We start from the raw sequence: 22755 nt of genomic DNA on the forward strand, positions 1-22755 counted from the left end.
GCTTAGCATCTGTGAATGGTGGAGGTAAAGAATCGCGTCCACAGTGGACACGTTTGGACAGTGAGTACTCAGTGCCTCTCCAACAAGTCCAATGTTGCTGTCTGTGGAGCTTTTCCTCATTGTCCTGGGATTCTACACCCACAGTGGGGCAGGTAAATTTATGTTCCTTTTATAATTACAAGTACAAGTACAAATTACAACCGTATTCTATTAATTTCATTTAGTTCCTGTTGTTCTCTTGTTACTTCCTCTTGAGCAGCTCCTTGAGTTACGATACACTAGTGGTCCCGCTAAGCCCTAAGTTCTTTAATATTTCTAAATGCCCTTCAATTTCACCAGAGCTATTTCAGCAGCATTCATGGAGTATGCATTTAATCCATTCCTTTCAGAGTATACCAGGGGCTGGTTTAGCACAGGGCTAAATCGCTGGCTTGGAAAGCAGACCAAGGCAGGCCAGCAGTATGGTTCAATTCCTGTACCAGCCTCCCCGAACAGGCGCCGGAATGTGGCAACTAGGGGCTTTTCACTGTAACTTCATTTGAAGCCTACTTGTGACAATAAGCGATTTTCATTTCATACAATACTTCACAAATCATTATTACATTTTATCTGCCACCGTTCCCCTTATTACAATTTTCCTGATTCATTCCTTTGCTGCCTCTTTAAGTTCCTCTTCCTTCAATTGATGTTATTTGCAAATTTGGCCAGTTTTCATTTGAGTTCAAATCAAAGACATTGGTGTAAATGGGTCCCTGTTGCCGCAATCTTAAAATGTTGCTCCTTACCACACTTAAACCAACCTTTTGAGTTCCATTGTTTTAATGTTGGAGTCCACATGAACTCTGACACCCAGTTCTACCTCTGCACTGTATTTTCCCGTCCACACCACTTCCTCTGAATATTATGCTTTTCAGGATCTTTTGGTGAAGATCGATGCGTAGGATCTAGTCTGAGATCAGGTCTCATGCCTGTTCTTTGTCAGCTTGGATCTAGCATTGGAAATCATGCTGGGCAAAATGACAGCTTTTATGAGCACTTGCATTTATACAATGCTTTCATAGCTTCAAGATGGCCCAAGCTGTCGTATGTACTTTTCAAGTGTAGGGGGCTGATAGGGGTTCTGATACTGGGGCTGGGTGGAGCAGTCTGGTCACCCTCATGCATGCGTGCTGGGGGTATATGGTGGGGGGTGTGACCCATTATTCCTGTGGTGGTGGAGGAGAGGAGCCCCTCTCCTGACATTGGTATTGGGCAGACCGCTCAAAATGGCGGTACAGTTCAGCAAGTGGATTCCTAAAGCTTACAGCTGATAAAAGATAGATGCATCTTTTTTGCCTGTGTGATATGGATGGCCCCTATGGAGGAACTATCTCACTATCCAATGGAATCAGGAGAGCTCTTCTCCTTGCATAAATTAGCATGGTAAAGGAGAGGGAATTGCACCTGGGCACTGCTCTTTGTGCCAGCAGAAACCAATAGCAATTCCCTGCTGGTGGGACCACTTAGTCTCCAAAACAGAGAATCCAGCCCAGCATTGATAAACCGGTAAAATGTGAATTCCCTCGGCGATGTTAGCACAGCACTTGGGCTAGAGTGGGGTATATACACTAAAATTATGTAACTACGTTGTGTTGATTATAAAGTTACCTTTCAAAACACGGGAACATTTATGGAATTTATTTTTTAATAAAACATTGAGAGTAACCAATTGTTTTTTTCCCAATTAAGGGGCAATTTAGCATGGTCAATCTAGCTGTATGCACATCTTTGGGTTATGGGGGTGGGACCCACACAGACATGGGGAGAATGTGCAGACTCCACATGGACGGTGACCCGAGGCTGGGATCGAACCCGGGTCCTCGGTGTTGTGAGGCAGCAGTGCTAACCAGTGCGTCACCGTGCTACACTTGGAACTTATTAACCAGAGATGGGCGTAAAGACATTTGAACAGGACAGTGACTGCAGTTTGATAGTTGCTGAATTCATGAATCAAAATTGATTTTCGTTCTGTTTTATTTAATTAGATGCATCTTCCAACCAGACGTCTCGGCTTTCTGCCTATGAAATCACTATTCCTAAACTTGTAGGGGAACGTCAGAAACGACATGTTGGCCAGGTACTTGAAATGTTGAATAACCTGTAAGATGTTATTCAAATGTGTAATACATATAAATTCCTCATTGTCATTATTCTATATCAATAAATATATGTGATACAATAAAATGTGAAAAGAATTACGGCAATGGCAAGGAATATCATCAACTGTTGTATTTCATTTTCAAAGTGGAGATTTTTCTTAATTACTGACTTTATTGATTTCATAAAGTTATAAGAATATATAATAATGTATAGGATGCAACATTGGTCTATTGTATGCAGTAGAGCTTGAATAAAAACATAAAACACTGGATAAACTCATCACATCAGGCAGCATCTGTGGAGAGAGAAACAGAGTTAATGTTTCAAGTCCATATGACTCTTCCGTGGAACCTTCTTAGATTTTTAGACATATGGCTTGAAATATTGGGCACGATTTAATGAAAGGTTTCTTGTGGTAACAAGTGGGAACTGCCACGAGGTTCTCAACGCTCAAACTGGTGAGGCCAACACAGGTATCAAACATTAATTGGTCCACTTAACAAGGCCCCATGGGTTTCAGGCCGCAAATGATGATACCACCAGCTGATTTGCCGGGACCGCGCCCGCTAGCTCCTCGCCAATAAGGGGGAGCAGCACTTAAACGGATCCTGCAGAGAAAACCCCACACAGCTCACAGCCATGTCATTGAAGAGTCCAGCCCCTCAATTCGGGGGTTCTGGCCAGATTGTTGGACGCAGTCAAGACCAGACGGGATACCCTGTTCCCCCGAGGGCCTCAGAGGGTCAGCCACAGGGGGCTGGATTCTCCCCTACCCGGCGTGATGGAGGGTCCCGGCGTAGGGGAGTGGCGCCAACCACTCAGGGGTCGGGCCTCCCCAAAAGTGGGGAATTCTCACCACCTTTGGGGGCCAGTCCCGTGCCGGAGCGGTTGGCACCAGAAGACTGGCGCAAAAAACCGACGCCCCCGGCAGCGGGGCTGGCCGAAAGGCTTTCGCCGGTTGGCGCATGCGCGATGTGGGTTTCTCTTCTGCTTCCGCCATGGCGGAGGCCGTGGCGGCCACGGAAGGAGAAAGAGTGCAACCAGGGCACTGGCCCGGAGTCTGAGCGGGGGGCCCCGATCGCGGGCTTGGCCACCGTGGGGGCACCCCCCGGGGTCCGATCGCCCCCCGCCCCCCCAGGACCCCGGGGCCCGCTTGCGCCGCTGATCCCGCCGTTACAGAGGTGGTTCAAACCTCAGCGGCGGGAGAGGCCTCCCAGCGGCGGATCTTCGGCCCATCTGGGCCGGAGAATCACCGCAGGGGCCTCGCCGATCGGAGTGGCGAGATTCCCGCCACCGCCACTTCCCAGGTGGCGGAGAATCTCTGCCACGGCGGGGGCGGGATTTTCGGCGGCCCCAGGCGATTCTCCGACCCTGCTGGGGGTCTCAGACATTTGTCTCAGACTATCATTTATAAAAGTTTTCCCTGAGGTTAAACTGACTGTCCTACTGCATAGAATATACAGTGCAGAAGGAGGCCATTCAGCCCATCGAGTCTGCACCGACCCACTTAAGCACTCACTTCCACCCTATCCCCGTAACCCAATAACCCCTCCTAACCTTTTTTGGTCACTAAGGGCAATTTATCATGGCCAATCCACCTAACCTGCACGTCTTTGGACTGTGGGAGGAAACCGGAGCACTCGGAGGAAACCCACGCAGACACGGGGAGAACGTGCAGACTCCGCACAGATAGTGACCCAGCGGGGAATCGAACCTGGGACCCTGGCGTTGTGAAGCCACTGTGCTATCCACTTGTGCGACCGTGCTTGGTTTATCCTCACGTCCTTTTTGAATAAGGGTGTAAAATTTGCAATTCTCCATTTTACTAGCCCCAATGTTAACGAAGGAGGATTGGAAGATTATGGCTAGTACCTGCACAATTTCACTTCCCTGCTCTCCAGTTTTGGTGACATCCACTTTTAAGTGCAGGCAGCTTTTACAACAGCTTTTTATCATTTTCCATCCCATCCAGTATCTCAATAAGTACAGACTGATCTTTTATTAAAATAAATTAACCCATGATTTTAAAGCTAAAATTAAGCCTGACACGATGCCCCTCAGAAATGGGTGAGAGAACCGATAGAGGTGCAGGATAATTTGCTTGCTGAAAAATTGGAATGGTATGTGTATTTCTATCTGTGAATGTTGCTGAAAGTCTGTCTAGATATTAAAGCTACAGCAGATACTCTTAAATGCCTGGGAAATTGGAACTCATGAAGTGCAGCACGGTGGCACAGTGGTTAGCACTGCTGCCCCACTGAACCAGGGACGCGGGTCCAATTCTGGCCTTGGGTGACTGTGTGGAGTTTGCAGGTTCTTCCCCTGCCTACGTGGGTTTCCTCCGGATGCTCCGGTTTCCTCCCAGTCTAAAGATGTGCAGGTTAGGTGGATCGGCCATGCTAAATTTCCCTTGGTGTCCAAAACGTTAGGTGGGGTTATGGGGATAGGGCGGGGGAGTGGGCCTCTGTGGGGTGCTCTTTCAGAGGGTCGGTACAGACTTGATGCGCCAAATGACCTCGTTCTGCACTGCAGGGATTCTATGGTTCTCTACAGAGACCAGAAAATCTAGAGAAACAAGTGTGAAAAAGACCTAATATGAATAGAACATTTCACTGATATTAGATCTTATTGAGCTATAATTTTTTCCAATTCAACATCTGAAAGACCTTGGCAACCATGTTCAGCCCTAGCCAATAACCCTATTTTGTAGCCCACCTCATTTCCAGCTCCTCAATTGGATTGTTCCCTGTTCATTCTAGAGTCGATTTTAATGGCCATATTTTACATATCACCAAAAGCATTTACCTCCGTCTTTTCAACATTCCCTACCTCTGCCCTTCCTTCACACATTGAGACCCTTATCAATGCTTTCTCCACTGCAAGTTTGATTTTTTTTCAATGTCCAATTTATTGGACATCCACCACTTTCCATAAGCTAATTTAGCTAATCTCTCCCAACTCTATCCTATTTCACAGCAAGTCCCATTCTTCCATCACACCTGTCCTCATTGACCTACTTAGTACCCAATATCCCAATGAATCAAATTGTCCTCATCTATGAATCCCTTCACATCCTTTTACCCACATTGTTTCTGCTGCTTCCTCCAGCCTCATATGTCCTTGGGTACACATAATAATAATAATAATAATAAACACTTATTGTCACAAGTGGGCTTCAATGAAGTTACTGTAAAAAGCCCCTAGTCGCCACATTCCGACACCTGTTCAGGGAGGCCGGTAGGGGAATTGAACCCGCGCTGCTGGCATTATTCTGCATTGCAAGCCAGCTATTTAGCCCACTGTGCTAAACCAGCCCCTAACTTGCCCCCCTCCCCCATCTGCTTCACTATTGGGCCGTTGTTATTTCAAGCCTACTTTCTGGAGCTCCTTCCCTAAGCATTTCCCCCATGTTCTCTTTGCCATTAAACACATACTTACAATCAATCTTTTAGAACATGCCTTTGATCACCTCTCTGAACTTTCCACGGAGCTTTGCTGTTCTATGCAATGTGTCTTCAGGCTTGTTGAGCAAGATATTACCAACCCTCAGATGGCAAGCTTGGAGGCAGATATGGGATAAAATGCTAGCAAGCTGTATGGGGAGGGCTCCGAATACATTCTTGCATGATCTTGAACTTGCATATATTCCCGATGTCAAGACTTACCCAGTACCGGCAAGATCCTGGTTATGGTATTTCCATGTTAAAAGTCCAAGTCTTTCTGGTTAGATAATATGGAGCTAACAAATTAGACAACACAGAATCGGTCTATTGTAACCTCTTTTAAAACTGAAATTTAGCTTTGTTCTTATTTCTGCAGGGAGGATGGGTGGATCAAATGTCTTATTTACTTGGTTTGGAAGGTGAAGTGTATCTGCTAAAACTGGAAAGGAACAAGTAAGTATTGTTTTTAAAAATTCTTTCACGGGTTAATAATAATAATATTTATTATTGTCACAAGTAGGCTTACATTAATACTGCAATGAAGTTACTGTGAAAATCCCCTATTCGCCATACTCCAGCACCTGTTCAGGGATACGGAAGGAGAATTCAGAATGTCCAATTCACCTAACAAGCGCATCTTTCGGGACTTGTGGGAGGAAACCGGAGCACCCGGAGGAAGACCACACAGACATGTGGAAAACATGCAGACTCTGCACAGACAGTGATCCAAGTGGGAATCAAACCTGGGACCCTGGTGCTATGAAGCAACAGTGCTAACATTGTGGGCATCATCGACTAGGTCAGCATTTGTTGCCCAACTCCAATTGCCTTTGAGAATGTGGTGATGAGCTGCTTTCTTGAACTGCTGCAATCCATGTGGTGTAGGTACACCACAGTGCAGTTAGGAGGGAAGTTCCAAGATTTTGATCTGGCGCCAGTGAAGGAGCGATGATATAGTTCCAAGTCAAGATGGTGTGTGACTTGAAGGGGAACATGCAGGTGATGATAAGAACATAAGAACATAAGAACTAGGAGCAGGAGTAGGCCATCTGGCCCCTCGAGCCTGCTCCGCCATTCAATGAGATCATGGCTGATCTTTTGTGGACTCAGCTCCACTTTCCGGCCCGAACACCATAACCCTTAATCCCTTTATTCTTCAAAAAACTATCTATCTTTACCTTAAAAACATGTAATGAAGGAGCCTCAACTGCTTCACTGGGCAAGGAATTCCATAGATTCACAACCCTTTGGGTGAAGAAGTTCCTCCTAAACTCAGTTCTAAATCTACTTCCCCTTATTTTGAGGCTATGCCCCCTAGTTCTGCTGTCACCCGCCAGTGGAAACAACCTGCCCGCATATATCCTATCTATTCCCTTCATAATTTTAAATGTTTCTATAAGATCCCCCCTCATCCTTCTAAATTCCAACGAGTACAGTCCCAGTCTACTCAACCTCTCCTCATAATCCAACCCCTTCAGCTCTGGGATTAACCTAGTGAATCTCCTCTGCACACCCTCCAGCGCCAGTACGTCCTTTCTCAAGTAAGGAGACCAAAACTGAACACAATACTCCAGGTGTGGCCGCACTAACACCTTATACAATTGCAACATAACCTCCCTAGTCTTAAACTCCATCCCTCTAGCAATGAAGGACAAAATTCCAGATGTTCTCATGCATCTGCTCCCTTCTGGGTTTTAGAGATTACAGAATGGGAAAGTGAGCCTTGGTAAGTTGCTGCAGTGTATCTTGGTGGATGAGCTGTCAATCAAGCAGGCTGCCTTACCTTGGGTGGTGTCAAGTTTTTGAGTGTTGTTGGAACTGAACTCTTTCAAGTAAGTGGAGAGTATTCCAACACACTCCTGACTTGAGCATTGCAGATGATGGACAAGTGCTGGCAAGTGAGAAGGCAGATACAATAAGCATAGTGGGTGAGGCAGTACTGGAGAGACTGGTATCCTTGAAGGTGGATAGAAAAACCAGGGCCAGATGGATTGTATCGCAGGCTCTTTAAGGAAGCCAGGGATGAAATAGTGGTTGCTCTGAGAATCAGTTCCCAAACCTCACTAGATACAGGTGAATTCCAGAGGATATGTTATAGCGTTATTTAAAAAGTGTGAGAGGGATAGGCCAGAAAATTATAGGCCGGTCAGTCTGATTTTGGTGGTGGGCAAATTATTGGAAACAATTCTGAAAGACAGGATGAATTGTCGTTTAGAAAGGCACGGATTGATCAGGGATAGTCAGCGTGGTTTTGTTGGGGGAAGATCATGTCTTAAGGCTTTGACAAAGTCCCATATGTCAGACTGGTCAGAAAAGTGAGATCTAATGGGATACAGGGGAAGGTGGCAGGTTGGATCCAAAAATAGGCTCAATGATAGGAAACAAAGGGTCATGGGTCAATGGGTGTTTTTGTGAATGGAAAATTGGTTTCCAGTGATATTTCACACCGCTTAGTCTTGTGGTCCTTGCAGTTTGTTGTATATATTAATGATTCAGACTTAAATGTGAGGGGCATGATTGTGACAGTTGAAGATGACACAAAATTTGGCTGGGTAGTTGATAGTGAAGAGGTCAGCTGTTGACTCCAGAATTATATCAATGGTTTAGTTCAGTGGGCACAGAAGTGGCAGGTGGAAATCAATCCAGGAAATTGTGAGGTAATGCATTTGGGGAGGGCAAACAAAGCAAGGGAATACTCAATAAATAGGAATATATTGAGAGGGGTTGAGGAAGTGAGAGACTTTGGAGGCATGTCCTTGAAAGTGGCAGGACAGCTAGACAAGGTAGTCAAGAAAGCAAATGGAATGCTTTCCTTTATTGGGCGAGGTATTGAGGACAACAGTAGGCATGTAATGCTGGAACAGTATAAAACACTGTTTAGGCCACAGCTGGAAATTTGTCTACAGCTCTTGTCACCAAATTACAGGAAAAACATAATTGTCCTGGAGACAGTGCAGAGGAGATTTACAGGAATGTTGCCAGGGCTTGAAAATTGCAGCTATGAGGAAAGATTAGATAGATAGCGTTGTTTTCCTCAGACAGAGGGGGCTAATAGGTGACATAATCAGCGCCGGCCCTAGGGTTGCTGGGTCCCCGGGTAAGCTGAACTTCGGCGCCCTTGGGGGGGGTGGGGGGGCCTGGCGGGGGTAGGGGGCGGGGCCTGGGGCGGGCCTGTCGGGGGTGGGGGCGGGGCCTGGGGGGGCCTGGTGGGGGTGGGGGGCGGGGCCTGGGGGGGGGGCCGGGGGGGCCGGGGGGGGGCGGAGGAGGGGGCCCGAGGGGGGGGTCGGAGTGAGCCCGAGGGGGGGGGGGCGGAGTGAGCCCGAGGGGGGGGGGCGGAGTGACCACCGGCGAGCCTGGAGCCATCCGCCATGTTTGTGCGGGGCGGCCTGAGGGAGGGCGGCCACCGCGCATGCGCTGGTTGGCACCTGCCCAACTGCGCATGCGCGGGACCCGAGACTTTTACGCGGCGCCCCTAGCACATGGCGCCCCGGGCGACTGCCCGAGTTGCCGGTACCTTGAGCCGGCCCTGGACATAATTGAGGTGTAAATGAGGGACCTAGATAGGTAGACAGGAAAAATTGTTTCCCCTAGCTGAGGGGTCAAAGCGTCCCCCACCTTCATTACAGCAAGATAGAGCAAGGAGACATGGAGTAGTAGATGCTTTGGTACTGCATTTCGTGCAGCAGGACTAGAATTAATAAGTGCCTTTGCAGTTTAAAAAAGCACCGTCAATGTGTGCCATCAGAAGAGGAGGGCAGGAAATTGTGATAACACAAACATTGGTGTTATATTCAGTATTTGCTTTCTCATTGCTTAGACATTCAGCATAGCATAAATACTGTCATCACTGTTCAGTTGATTCACTGGAGTGAGATAAAGTTAGCTGTCATTAAATATATAAATATAAGCACATAGTGGTGCTTTTCTTGCTGACAGGGTTTTGGACAAGCAACCCCAAGCTTTCTGTCCATTTAACATACAAAATCTTGGGCTGACTGTAATTTCATATACCTCAGTATATTTCTAAAAGTCAAAACCATTAGCACTGTAGGACAGAGTGAAGTATTGTGCAACATCTTCCCTTAATATAACTTTGTTTGTGCCCTGAGGACAATTTGTCATCTCCACCCGATTGAAACACTGAAGAATGTAACAGAAAGAATGTGCTTCTGTGTTTTTAAAGTCTAAGAGGCACGTGATCATTCTAGCCCTGTGTCACACAGTATGGTTTTAAGGACTCGACTATTCTACATTCTCTTTCCCTACGTTTCTGAGGCTATTAATGAGGCCTAGAGAGAAGGGTCAGAGTTTTAGCAGACCCCTGGAGATGGGCTGAGGGAGAAGGGCTAGTAAAATGGTATCACAAAGGCAGCAAAAGGGCAGCCCGGTGTCTTCCCACAGCCATGGCATTTAATCAAAAGCAGGTTGCTCACCGACCAGAGAAAGACAGGCCATTATTTCCATTGTGGTTGATTAATGGCCACTTTCCACCCCTGCTAGCACTTTGCTGGCAATAAGATGGACTGCCATTATGTGGGGACTCTGCCAGCTATATTGAATTGACTTTCCATCGGGTTCCCAGAAAGGGTGTTTTTATGGCTGCTCCATGGTGTAATATCCCGCATGGGAACTGCGGGGTGGGAATGCTTGTCTTCCCTGTGCTCTGTGCTGATTACGGGCTCCCATGCTAGGGGTGGGGTATCTCAATTTCCCCTAAGGTCAGCCAATAAGGCACCAACCAAGCAGGAACCCAGTCGGGGTCCACTGGATAGCGTACATACAATTTGTGTACATAAATTTGTTTTCTTGTTTTACTCGTTGTGGACTGCCTGCCTGTGTTCTTATTAAACTGGTGATGATGATGGCATTTGGTTTGCTGTCGACACTGTGGCTTGCTCAGATAAGCCACCGCTCCAATTTTCTGAATCTTGGTTTGGATTTCTTTGATTTGCTATGTCTCTGGGTGGTTAGATGCATTTGGCGACAGTTTTGAAGACTGGAATCATACGCTGAAGGAATTCTGGACCAACAATATGAGAAAGAATGAATGCTGGACAATCATACTGTTGACAGCCTGTGGACCGCGTTCATTGGAAGTGATCCGGAGTCTCAGATACCCGGTGACGCCGGATATGCCAAAGTTCAAATGGCTTGTGACACTTCAATTCCTGTACCAGCTGAGAATTCTGAATTCTCCCTCAGTGTACCCGAACAGGCACCGGAATGTGGCGACTAGGGGCTTTTCACAGTCACTTTATTGCAGTGTTAATGTAAGCCTACTTGTGACAATAAAAAGGTTATTATTATGGCGCAACACTTTAACCCAACCCCGTTGTTAATCGTTTAAATATTGGTTTAATATGGCGGCGAGATCTACCGGTGAGTCCATCACCAAGTTTATGTCTCAGCCACGAAAGATAGCCGTGTTTTGTGAGTATGGAACTGCTTTGTCCAATAAGTTCCTCGCTCGCTTTGTCTGTGGTATCGGTAACATTGAAACTCAGAAAACACTTTTGGGTGAACATTTCAGCAGCTGCTGCAGGTCTCCCTATCCCAAGAAAGTGCGGATGCGGAATCTAAGAGATACAAGGGATGAAGATGAACGTTTTGGGCACCATTCCTCACGTGGTATCCCAGACCAAACCAAACGCTGCTGCGACTCGGACCTCTGGGTGAAGAGCCGGCTGCCGAGATATGCAACATCCCCGGACGCGGCTGAAGGTTATTCCGGCCCATGTGCAACATGTGCATGCCGGTCTAGCCGTACCCACAGGCAGCAGGAAGATCAGCACTCCAGGCGCTCCAGTCAAGGAAGGCGTCAGCCCTGGGGCCGGGCCTTGCATTTGGATGACACAGTAGAGGCAGAGGTTGAGCTGAGATGCAGCTTGGCTGCAAACTTAGTACATGACTCAGTTTGATTCGACCGGACATTGGCACGAAGGTGTGTCATAATCAAGATTTGCAAGCCGTTGACCAGTTTGACGTCGACCTCTTCAACACATCTTCCCTGCTGTTACCAGACTCCTGAATGATCCTCTTATGGACTGAACTGATCTCTCTACCCATCTTCTTCCCTGCTTTGTAGTACTACACTCCGTATGCTTCACCTGATGTCTGTGTCTATGTATTTACATTGTGTATTTATCGTATGTCCTATGTTGTTTCATGTCTGGACTGTATGCAGAACAATACTTTTCACTGTACCTCGGTACACGTGACAATAAATCAAATCCAATCCAATCCAACTTTGCACCTGGCGTCATGGTGTTTATTCGTAACTTCAAGGAAGGTGCTTGCTGGCTCTCTGGGATTGTTGTCTGTCAAACAGGAACAGTCTCTTACCAAGTTCAGGTCCGGGGGCAACTAATGAAACGGTATCTAGATCACATTCGCCCATGGAGGTTGCTCCCTCCTGAAGTGCCTCGAAAGAAGCCTGTTCCGAATTCTCCAACTCCATTGCCGAACCAGCCTGCTGTGACGCTTCCAGTATCTCTCCATGCTGACATGCCGAGATGGAGACGCCGACCTCAGAGGTCTCGGAAGCCGACTCCGTAGATCAGCCGCCTTCTGAAGATCGTCTGCCACATCGTTCCTGCCGCAGACGGTGTTCACCGGCACGGTACACGCCCACTCATCTGCCGCATCGGCTCCATGAGGACCTACTGGAGCTTAAGAGACTCTGATGTCCACCACCTGCTCCTCCTTCACTGTCTCACCGTTGATCAAGTGGGTCTTCGGACTTTGATGGGGAGAATGTAATATCCCACATGGACCTACGGGGGAATGCTTGTCTTCCCTATGCTCCTTGCGGAGTATGAGCTCCTCCACTAGGGATGGGGTATCTCAATTACCCCGTATATATAAGGATAACCAAGCAGGAACCCAGAACCGTGGTGTTTCTATCGTTTGTGTAAATAAAACTGTGTTCTTATTTTACTCTGTGCGGACTCCCTGTGTCCTTACTAAATATGACCCACAAATGGGCCCCGTGCTAACAATGGCCATCTACACAGTTCTGTGCCAACACTGGAAAGTTTACTTCTCTGATTGCCGGGCCCATCTGTCTGACTCTGGTACATTAAAAATATTCTTACCTTCCTTTGAGGGTGCCTCAGCACGGAGAAACCCTCTTCTTCTCCCAAAAGCCTCAGCAGAGGTTAGGCCATCTCTATCAGAGGCACTTCCAAGGCGGTTCAGCTGTCAGTCCTCTGATTGGGCCAGCAGCGGGCCCAGGCGGGCCACCATCCTTAATTAGATAGCCTCTTAATTCACTGTAGCAGGTAAAATCCCACCGCAATGTGCCCCTCCCCCACCAACCGCTGACTGATTTTTAGCATGCTTTATGCTTCTGCTTTTTTTCAGATTTTCAAGTATTTTGTATTTTATTTGTGGTTATTTAACCTCATCATTGATTATTCAACCTTACTGTACGTAACGCAACCATAACTGTATTGGGACGCCCTTGTAACACAATGGTACTACTGAATAGAAGTGTTTCCCTTCTCGGCACACCATTTACACAGTACGTTATTATGGGTACTAAGGTAATATCACTTAGTACTACAGTAATAAAGTTTTATTTTACAGGAAGCTACTTGCTAAAGATTTTGTCCAGTATGCATTTGACAAAGAAGGCAAAATGAAGGCATCCAAACCCAAGATTCGGGTAAGCAGACTGCAACTTGGCATTTACCGCCCTATTCTCAGTAGGAAGGACATTTTGAGGCCTATTGTAGCCCCCAGAGTCATGTACATATATTTATTCATACACGTGTTGGCAGACTATGGGCAGAATTTTGTTGAGCTGTTGGGGGGTCTCGTCTGCTGGCTGGAGAGCCAGCAAGAGGCCGTGCTGCCTCTTTTTGTGATGGCCCAATGAACCAAGCCAATCAGGCAGTGTTGAGGCCTATGACAGGCCTTCCCATGGAATCAAGACCCCAAGGTGGAGGTCTCGCCTACTGAGAGCTGTCAGCCAATCAGGAGCCATCAGTTCTTTTGCCCACTTGGTAGACTGTGCTGCTGTTCCAGGATTGCAGGGTCGCAGGATCACGGTAAGTAATGTTGGGCAGGGTTGTTTGATAGGTTGTGGGGAGAGGTGCGCAAGGGGGTCAGAAGCAGGGGCAGGGGGTTGCCAAGGGTTAAATTGGAAAATAGGAATTAGGAGCGGAAGTAGGCAATTCAGCCCTTTGAGGCTGCTCCGTCATTCAATCAGATCATGGCTGATCTCTTCCTGGTCTCAAAGTCACCTCCCCAGCTGTTCCCCATATCCCTTCAACCTGTTTTTTTAACAAGAAATATATCTATCTCCCTCTTGAAACCATTTAATGATATGAATTCCTCCAAGTACCTCAAATTCACCACCCTCTGCGAGAAGTAGTGCCTCTTCATCTCAACCTGTATCTGTGACCTCTTGGTCTAGCTTGCCCCACGAGGGGGAACATTTGGTCCACATTTACTTTATCATTTTAGTATTTTATATACCCTGATCAAATCCCCGCTCATCCTTCCAAACTCCAACGAGTACAAGTCTGAACTGTTTAATCTCTCCTCATACATCAACCTTTCATCCTCAGAATCAATCTGGTGAACTTCCTCCAATGCCACCACATCCTTCATCAAATAAGGAGACCAAAACAGGACACAACACTCCAGATGTGGTCTCACCAACACTTCTCTACTTTTATATTTCAGTCCCTTTTGCAGTAATAATAATAATAATCTTTATTACCACAAGTAGGTTTACATTAACACTGCAATGAAGTTACTGTGAAAAGCCCCTAGTCGCCACATTCCGGTGCCTGTTCAGGTACACAGAGGGAGAATTCAGAATGTCTAAATTACCTAACAGCACGTCTTTCAGGACTTGTGGGAGAAAACCGGAGCACCCAGAGGAAACACAAGCAGACATGGGGAGAATGTGCAGACTCCTCACTAATAGTGACCCAAGCCGGGAATCGAACCTGGGACCCTGGCGCTATGAAGCAACAGTACTAACTACTGTGCTGTCCGGTAAATGTTGACATTCCATTTGCATTTCTTATTACATTTTGTACCTGCATACAGACTTTCTGTGATTCATGAATAACGACACACAGATCCCTCTGCCCAGACGCATTTTGAATTTGTTTTCCATTTAGATAATAATTTGCCTGCCTATTTTTTCGGTCAAAATGGATAAACTCTCACTTATCCACATTAAACTCCTCTGTAAAATTTGACCCAATCTACATCCATCTGTAAAATCTGTGGGCGCGATTCTCCGCAAATGCGGAGAGTCGTAAAGGCTGCCGTGAAACTGGCTGTGTTTCACGGCAGCCTCCACGCCCCCTCCCGGGACCCGATTCTCCCCCCCCCCCTCAGCACGGCCCCGCGAAGCACGGCATCGCGGGCTTAGCGACGGTCCCTAAGCCCGCGCGCCAAGGGTCACGGCGGCTGACGCGCACGATGACGTCAGCCGCGCATGCGCGGATTGGACGGCTCCAACCCACGCATACGCGGATGACGTCATCACGCATATGCGTCAAACCCGTGCATGCGCGGTCCGTCATGCCCCTCAGCCGCCCCACGGACTGATCCTGCGGGGCAGCGGAGGAACAAAGAGTGCGCGGGTATCGGGCCCGCTGCCCGCGATCGGTGCCCACTGATCGCAGGCCCATGCCACCCTTGGCACGGCCGTGCCAATCGGTGCCATGGTTGTCCGGAACGGCACTTTGCGGCCGTTTTCACGAACGGTGAGAGCAGGTGTGTTTGCGTTCGTGAAAACGGCCGTAAAGGCCTGGGAACTCGGCCCATCGGCCAGGGGAGAATCGCTGTTCGCCGTAAAAAACGGTGAGCAGCGATTCATGTCGTGGGGCGGCCATGGGGGGGGTGGGGGGGGGGGAGAATAGCGGGTGGTCGGGAAAAATGTCGGGAAGGCCTTCCCGCTATTCTCCGACCCGTCGTGGGCAGCGGAGAATCGCGCCCTGTATCTCCTCTTCACTGCCTGCTTTCCCACCTATTTTAGTATGTATCATCCTCAAATTTTGCTATGTTGCTGTCAGCCCCCGCCACCCACCACCACCACTACCCCGCCACACCCCCCCTCCACTTCCTGATGTCCAGTCGCTCAATCAGACACTGAATACCTTTGATCGAGGGAACCCAACCCTGCTCCAGGAGGTGACAAGCTTGCCACATGGTTCAAGTCTCCATGCACGCTACATGGTGACATACCTGCCAGCAGTTCTGTTAATATCAGCGGTGTTGGGATGAGGCCCTTATGGGGTCGTTAATTAGTCACTTAAGGGTCTCAATAGGCTATTGTATGGGAAGGCTGAGCAAGGACCAGCCCATCCAGAACTTAATTCTGTTGGAGCTGGGAGGTGCCAGGTGGCAGGGTTCCAATATTCCACAATTCCTAATGTGTGCCCTTCCCACCTCCTAACTGGCCACGAGCAAGAGCAGAACATAAGCCCTGTATGACAAATAAATTCATTGGGCGGGATTCAATCGCCCGAGGCCGGCGTCAATCCCGCCCCCTCCATGTCCTGAATTCTCCGCCCCCCGAGATTCGGCGGGGGTGGGAATTGCGCCACGCCGGTCGGTGGGCCCCTCGCGGCGATTCTCCAGCCCGCGATGGGCCGAAGTCCCGCCACTGACAGGCCTCTCCCGCCGGCGTGGTTTAAACCACCTCTCTTACCGGCGATATTGGCGGCGTGGGCGGGCTCCGGGGTCCTGGGGGGGGCGCGGGGCGATCTGACCCCGGGGGTGCCTCCACGGTGGCCTGGCCCGCGATCGGGGCCCACCGATCGGCGGGTGGGCCTGTGCTGCGGGGGCACCCTTTTTCTTCTGCCTCCGTCATGGACCCCTCCCCTGCGCATGTGCCGGTATGATGTCAGCAGCCGCTGACGCTCCGGTGCATGCGCAGACTTACGCCGGCCGGCGAAGTCCTTTCGGCCCCGGCTGGCGTGGCGCCAAAGGCCGTTCATGCCAGCTGGCAGAGTGGGAACCACTCCGGCATGGGCCTAGCCCCTCAATGTGAGGGCTTGGCACCTTTGGGGTGGCCCGCACCTTTGGGGTGGCCCGACGCCAGAGTGGTTCACGCCACTCCGACATGCCGGGACCCCGCACCCCACCGGATAGGGGAGAATCCCGGCCATTATGTTCATTGAACATATGCAGTCTTTCAGAAAGTTTGTATTTTTGACGACCAAATTCAAAGTTTGGCATTTTTCAAATTGTTGATTTTCTTGCTAGTGGCTGCGTAGAATAAAACTGATTGGCAGGGGTTTCTCTGAAAACAAAACATAAGAAACTTCAACGGTTGAAAATCTGAAACACTGGTTACATTCAGCAGGTCCTTAAAGCATTTGACAAAGTTGCACATGGGAGACTGATTGAGAAGGTTGAAGCATGTGGAATTCAAGGAAACTTATTGAGATGGACCGAAACTGGCTTAGTAGACACAAAGGGTGGTGGTAGAAGGCTGCTTGAGTAACTGGAGGCCAGTATCAAATGGGTGTACCACAGGGGTCAGTGCTGGGTTCCTCCCTTATTGTTTGTTTTATATATATAAATAATATAGATGAGATCATGGAGTGAATGGCAGTAAGTTTGCATATAACATCAAGATTGGTAGGGTGGTTACTGGTGAAAAAGAGAGCCGCAGGCTACAGAAAGAAATGGATGAGTTGGTCAGATGAGCAGAGCAGTGGCAGATATTTAACCCTGATAAGCACGAGGTGGTGCTCTTTGGAAGAAGAAGCAGGACAAGGGAGTATGTAATGAATGGCAGGATACTAGGAAGCCAGAGGAACAGATGGATCTTGGGGTACTTGTTCACATACCCTGCAGGTGGCAGAGCAAGTGAATAGGGTACTAGCCTTCATCAGCCCTGGCATAGAATACAAGAGCAAGGAAGTTATGTTGGAGCTGTACAGAATGTTGGTTAGGCCACAGCTGGAGTACTGTGTGCAGTTCTGGTCACCTCTCTACAAGGAGGAGGTGGTTGCACTGGAGGGGGTACTGGAGGGAGATACACCAAGATGTTGTCTGGGAAGGAGCACCTGAGCTATAAGTAGCTTTGAGCTTTGAGTAGGGTGATCATGGCTCGGCACAACATCGAGGGCCGAAGGGCCTGTTCTGTGCTGTACTGTTCTATGTTCTATAAGGAGAGACTAGATAGGCTTAAATTGTTTTCTTTGGAGCAGAGACGTCTTGGGGGGGGGGGGGGGGGGGGATATGATTGATGTGTATGAAATTATGGGGTATATGGACAGGGTAAACAGGAAGCAACTGTTCCCATCGGTTGAGAGATCAATCACAAGGGGGCATGGTTAAGGGGAAGGAGATTCTGAGGGGATTTGAGAGAAAGAAAATTCACATAGAGGGTGGTGAGAATCTTAAAAAAACACTTGGATAAGCACTTGAAACACCAAGGTTGTGGGACAAGTGCTGGTAAATCAGATTAGCACATGATTAAGGGTAGTTTTTGTTGATGCAGATGGGCTGAAAGGCCTTTTCTGCACTGTATGTCTCTATGACTCTCGATGACTCTAGGTCAATCAACATTTGTGGAGAGAACAGAGACTCGAACATTTCGGGTGTATTCCTTCATCAGAATGTGGGTTCTAAATGTAATGAATTTGACCAGCCCTCTTCAGCATGAGCCTGCTAACCAAAGCAGAATTGAATATCAAAGAGATGCCAGGTTTAAATACTGGTCTGTGTGGAGTTAGTTGACTTCATATACTTAATGAGACCATGCGTTAATCAAGAGAAAATCAGCTAGAGTATATGATACCATACAGTGACGTTTACAGAAAAATATTTGTTAGGTATCCTTTTTGACATGGAATAACCCGCTGTAGTGTGCTTGTAGTTAAACAGCCAGGAAATACTCATATTCTTAGATCATCCATGAAGAATAGTCAGTTGAGCTGGGGAGTGGAGAGTGATTACAACCATGGGCCTGTATCCCAACAGGGAGGAGGAAAATGGGGTGGGGAGTGTGTGTGTGTGGGGGGGGGGGGGGGGGGGGGGGGGGGGGGGGGGGGGGGGGGTGTGGGGAGGGGGGGGGGGGGGGGGGGGGGGGGGAAGAAAAGCATGAGATGAAAATAGGGGTAAGGAAAGGGGGTAAGGGAGTAGGGTTGGAGAGGGAAAATGGGCAGGACGAGGAAAATGGGTGTGTGAAGGGGGAGGAAATTGAGGAGGAGGTGGAAAAGGGAAGGGGGTAGTAGAGGAAGGAAAATGGGGGAGGAAGATGGGGAGGGGGAAAGTGGGGCAATGGGGGCGGAAAGTGGGGGAGGAGAGGAAAATGGGGGAGGGTTTGTAAATTGGGCCATGGGGAAGAAAATGGAGGGAGGGGGAGGAAAATGGAGGGAGGTGGTGGAAAAATCATTGCAATTTTCACTACACCAGACAGCTGTTCATTAAAACCAAAGACTATTCAAAATGCTAACACCATAGCAATCATGTTACACACACTTATATTGCATAACTCAATAATGGATATTTACAATGAATCATTCATTTCAGATCCACTGTTACTACCATGGGATTGTGGAAGGTGTGCTCCATTCCAAAGTTTTCCTGAGCACTTGCTCAGGTATCAGGTATTCTATTATAAACACTTTTGTTTTACAACTAAACGTGATTTCATATATCCCTAAACTGAGACAAAAATCTCACTGAAATTATTGATTTAAATCTTATGAATTATACTTTTCCATTAAGCCATTTAGAAAGAAATGCAATGCACCTTATCATGTATCTTAGAACTTGATATGTCCAGGTATGTCCTGTCCACAAAAGGCAGGGCAAATCCAATTCAGCAAATTACCAACCCATTGCCAATTCTCGATCATCAGCAGTGATGGAAAGTGTCATTGACAGTGCAATCAATTAGCAGTTACTCAACAGTAATCTACTCAGTTCAGGTTCCATTAAGGCCACTCAACTCCAGCCTTGTTCCAAACATGGACTAAAGAGCTGAACTCCAGAGGTGCAGTGAGAATGACTGTCCTTGGCATCAAGGCAGCATTTAACTGAGTGTGGCATCGAGGAGCCCTAGTAAAACTTAAGTCAAAGGGAATCAGGAGGAAATCTCCCCAGTGGTTGGGGACGTATCAAGCACAAAGAGAGATGGGTGCAGTTGTTGGAGGTCAATCATCTCAGTTCCGGGACATCACTGCAGGAGTTCCTCAGTGTAATGTCCCAGGCTGAACCATCTTCAGCTGCTTTAACACTGACCTTCCCTCCATCATAACGTCAAGTGGAGATGTTTGTGAATGTTGCACAATGTTCAACACCATTCACGACTCCTCAGATACAGCAAGACCTGGACAGCATTCAGGCTTGGGTTGATAAGTGGCAAGTAACATTCTCACACAACAAGTGCAATCTCCAACAAGAGCGAATCCAACCATCTTCTCATGACATGCAATGGCATTACCTTCACTGGACCCCCCAATATCAACATCCTGGGGGTTACCATTGACCAGAAACTGAAGTGGACCAGATATATAAATACTGTGGTTACAAAAACAGGGCAGAGACTGGGAATTATGTGGTGCGTAACTCACCTCCTGATTCCCTAAATCCTGTCCACCATCAACAAAACACAAATCAGGAGTGTGATGAAATACTCTCCACTTGCATGGATGAAATCCAAAAACACTCAAGAAGCACAATACCATCCAGGATAGAGCAACCCAATTGATTGGCCATCCATTCAACATTCACTCCCTCCATTATCAATGCACAGTGGCTGCAGTGTGCACCATCTAGAAGATGCACTGCAGCAACTCACAAAGACTCCTCCAACAGCACCTACCCAGCCTGTGATCTCTACCATCTAGAACAGAGTTTTTCAAAGTGTGGGTCGCGCCTCGCGGGTGGGTCGCGGACAGGAGTCGGGAGGGTTGCTGAGCGATTGATCGCAGCGTACCCGCAGTGATCCCGATCTAATCCTGGGAGAAGCGCCCAATTTCCGCTACCTGCATATTTATTAAAATGGCCTGAGCCACACTGTTCAAGCCAGGTCTTCAGTCTCATCACTCTCCTGTTCCTGAGCAGAGATGCACTAACAAACCTTCATGCCGTGAAGCAATTACTATTCTTTCACATGCTGAATTTAGAAGATAGCTCATGATGGAGGCTCAATTCAGCATGTACCAGAGCAGGACAGTTTGCTGGCATCACTAAAGCAGGGGACAGATGGGCCTCCAGGCTGTGCAGCATATTGTCAATGTCAGACACCTGACAAAGTGCTGCAGCATCAGGTAGAGTTAGCCAATGGGACTCTTGAAAAAGCAAAAGCTCAAGTAAGTGCTATTGAAAGGACTAAACCTATCTGTCATTTTATGCCGGAGGTAACACACGTTGAGTGTAGCACAACTGAAGAGCATGGCCCAGACTCTACAACAGATGATGGTGAAGAAAGTTTCTATGATGCCCCAGAAGATCACGCAGATGAATGTCGGTCACAGGGGAACAGCCCAATTCCCAATAGCGATGAGAGGTTAAAGTCACAAGCAGGAGGTGGAGTTGGAATATTACAGTCAGCAAATTCTGGAGTCAGCAGCATCGCATGAGCAAACAGGACACAGTTAATGTGATCCGTTTAGATGCAGAATCAAGCCAGACTCTGTTCTGGAAAAAGGATGCTTGAATCTGATCCCTCAAAGCTCCAGCTAACTCTATACTCTGGAGATATTTGTGGAACCAAATGTTGATTGTGTAAATGCCACTGGGTTTTGTGTCATTTTGGGATGGTCTTGCCGGTTACCGGTGAGACCTCGTTGCCAATGAGTCTGCTGGTGACCAGTGTATCCCGGAACAGTTGATATAATCCCTTCCCTTGTGTACTTGCACATCTCTCCAGATTATAAAACTTATCTCACTCACACCATCTCCAAAACCAAAATGTACAAAAAATTGATGAAAATCAGCTTAGAGTCTGAAGAAATTGAGATATATTTATTTCTATCCACTTGCAATGATAAATGAAATCCTTTTGTCATTTATTTTCGTAGTCTGCACTGAGCTGATTTGCAGACAAAGATTGAGATCTGGTCATTGTATGGAATTCATGCACTAGTTCCAACACAAGAGGGGCAGTGGAATAGATGGAATAGGTGTCTAAGAGAGAGTTACTACACAGGTTGTGTGTCTGGGTGTGTGTGAGAGAGAGAGTTATGGCACAAGGTCAGCCGGCGTGGGTCCCGAAGGTCGGCTGGTTGGCAAAAGTGGGTCCCAGGAAAAAAGGTTTGAAAAACACTGATCTAGAAGGACAAGAGCAGCAAATACATGGGAAAACCGTCACCTGCAAGTTCACCTCCAAGTGACACACCATCCTGGTTTGGAAATATATTGCCGTTCATTCACTGTCACTGGGTCAAAATGTTAGAACTCCCTCCTAACAGCACTGTGAGTGTACCTACAGAAATATACTGCAGCAGTTTAAGGTGACAAGTCACCACCTCTTTCTCAAAGGAAATATCAAAAAAATGATATTCTTCCTCAAATAGTGCTGTGGTATCTTAACACTAGTTGAATACCCGCAACTCAGTTTAAGGCATAATCCATGGAATGGTCCTTCTAACAATCTAGCATTTCCTCAGCACTACCCTGGACTGTCAGCATAGGCTATGTACTCAAGTCCTGGTGTGAGGCTCAAACTCACAACCTTCTTTTCCAGAGATGGGAATATTACGAACTGAGCCAGTTTGACCCATAATTTAGCCAGGAATTCTTAAGTAAATGCTATTTTATGTGCTAATCTCAAGAGTTAGAACAGTCAGGTTAACTTTGGAGGTGGAGACACTTCGAGAAACTTCACTTTGAACGAAATGAATAGTCACATGGATAAATGCAGGTTGATTAGAGGGTGCTGGCATGGACTTCTTCTTGGGGAGTGGGTTTGATTTCAGTATAACAAACTTAAATAGACAGTTCCAATTGTATATGTGAGGAGAAGAATTTTAATGAAAAACCTTAATGAAGAAAACATGACAACAGGAAGTAACATTTTTAAAAATAAATTTAGAGTATCCGATTCTTTTCTTCCAATTAAGGACAATTTATCGTGGCCAATTCACCGACCCTGCACATCTTTTTGGGTTGTGGGGTGAGACCCACGCAGACAGGAAGTAAAGTATTGTGGATAGGAACAGGAAATGGACACAATGACCTG

The 22755-nt window shown here is 47.5% G+C and overlaps 1 protein-coding gene across 1 annotated transcript in view; it reads left to right on the forward strand.

Moving 5' to 3' along the window:
- Nucleotides 1-22755, forward strand: part of zgc:174164 (uncharacterized protein LOC570656 homolog) — a 70378-nt gene continuing 47623 nt past the window's right edge. The window contains exons 1-5 of the mRNA XM_038773193.1: nucleotides 1-152; nucleotides 2025-2116; nucleotides 5959-6035; nucleotides 13170-13248; nucleotides 19098-19174. Of these exons, the coding sequence (XP_038629121.1) occupies nucleotides 92-152; nucleotides 2025-2116; nucleotides 5959-6035; nucleotides 13170-13248; nucleotides 19098-19174 (386 nt within the window). The 5' untranslated portion in view covers nucleotides 1-91. The remainder of the gene's footprint in view (nucleotides 153-2024; nucleotides 2117-5958; nucleotides 6036-13169; nucleotides 13249-19097; nucleotides 19175-22755) is intronic.

This window comes from Scyliorhinus canicula, chromosome 16 (assembly GCF_902713615.1).
Source record: "Scyliorhinus canicula chromosome 16, sScyCan1.1, whole genome shotgun sequence".
In the NCBI taxonomy this organism is placed as follows: domain Eukaryota; kingdom Metazoa; phylum Chordata; class Chondrichthyes; order Carcharhiniformes; family Scyliorhinidae; genus Scyliorhinus; species Scyliorhinus canicula.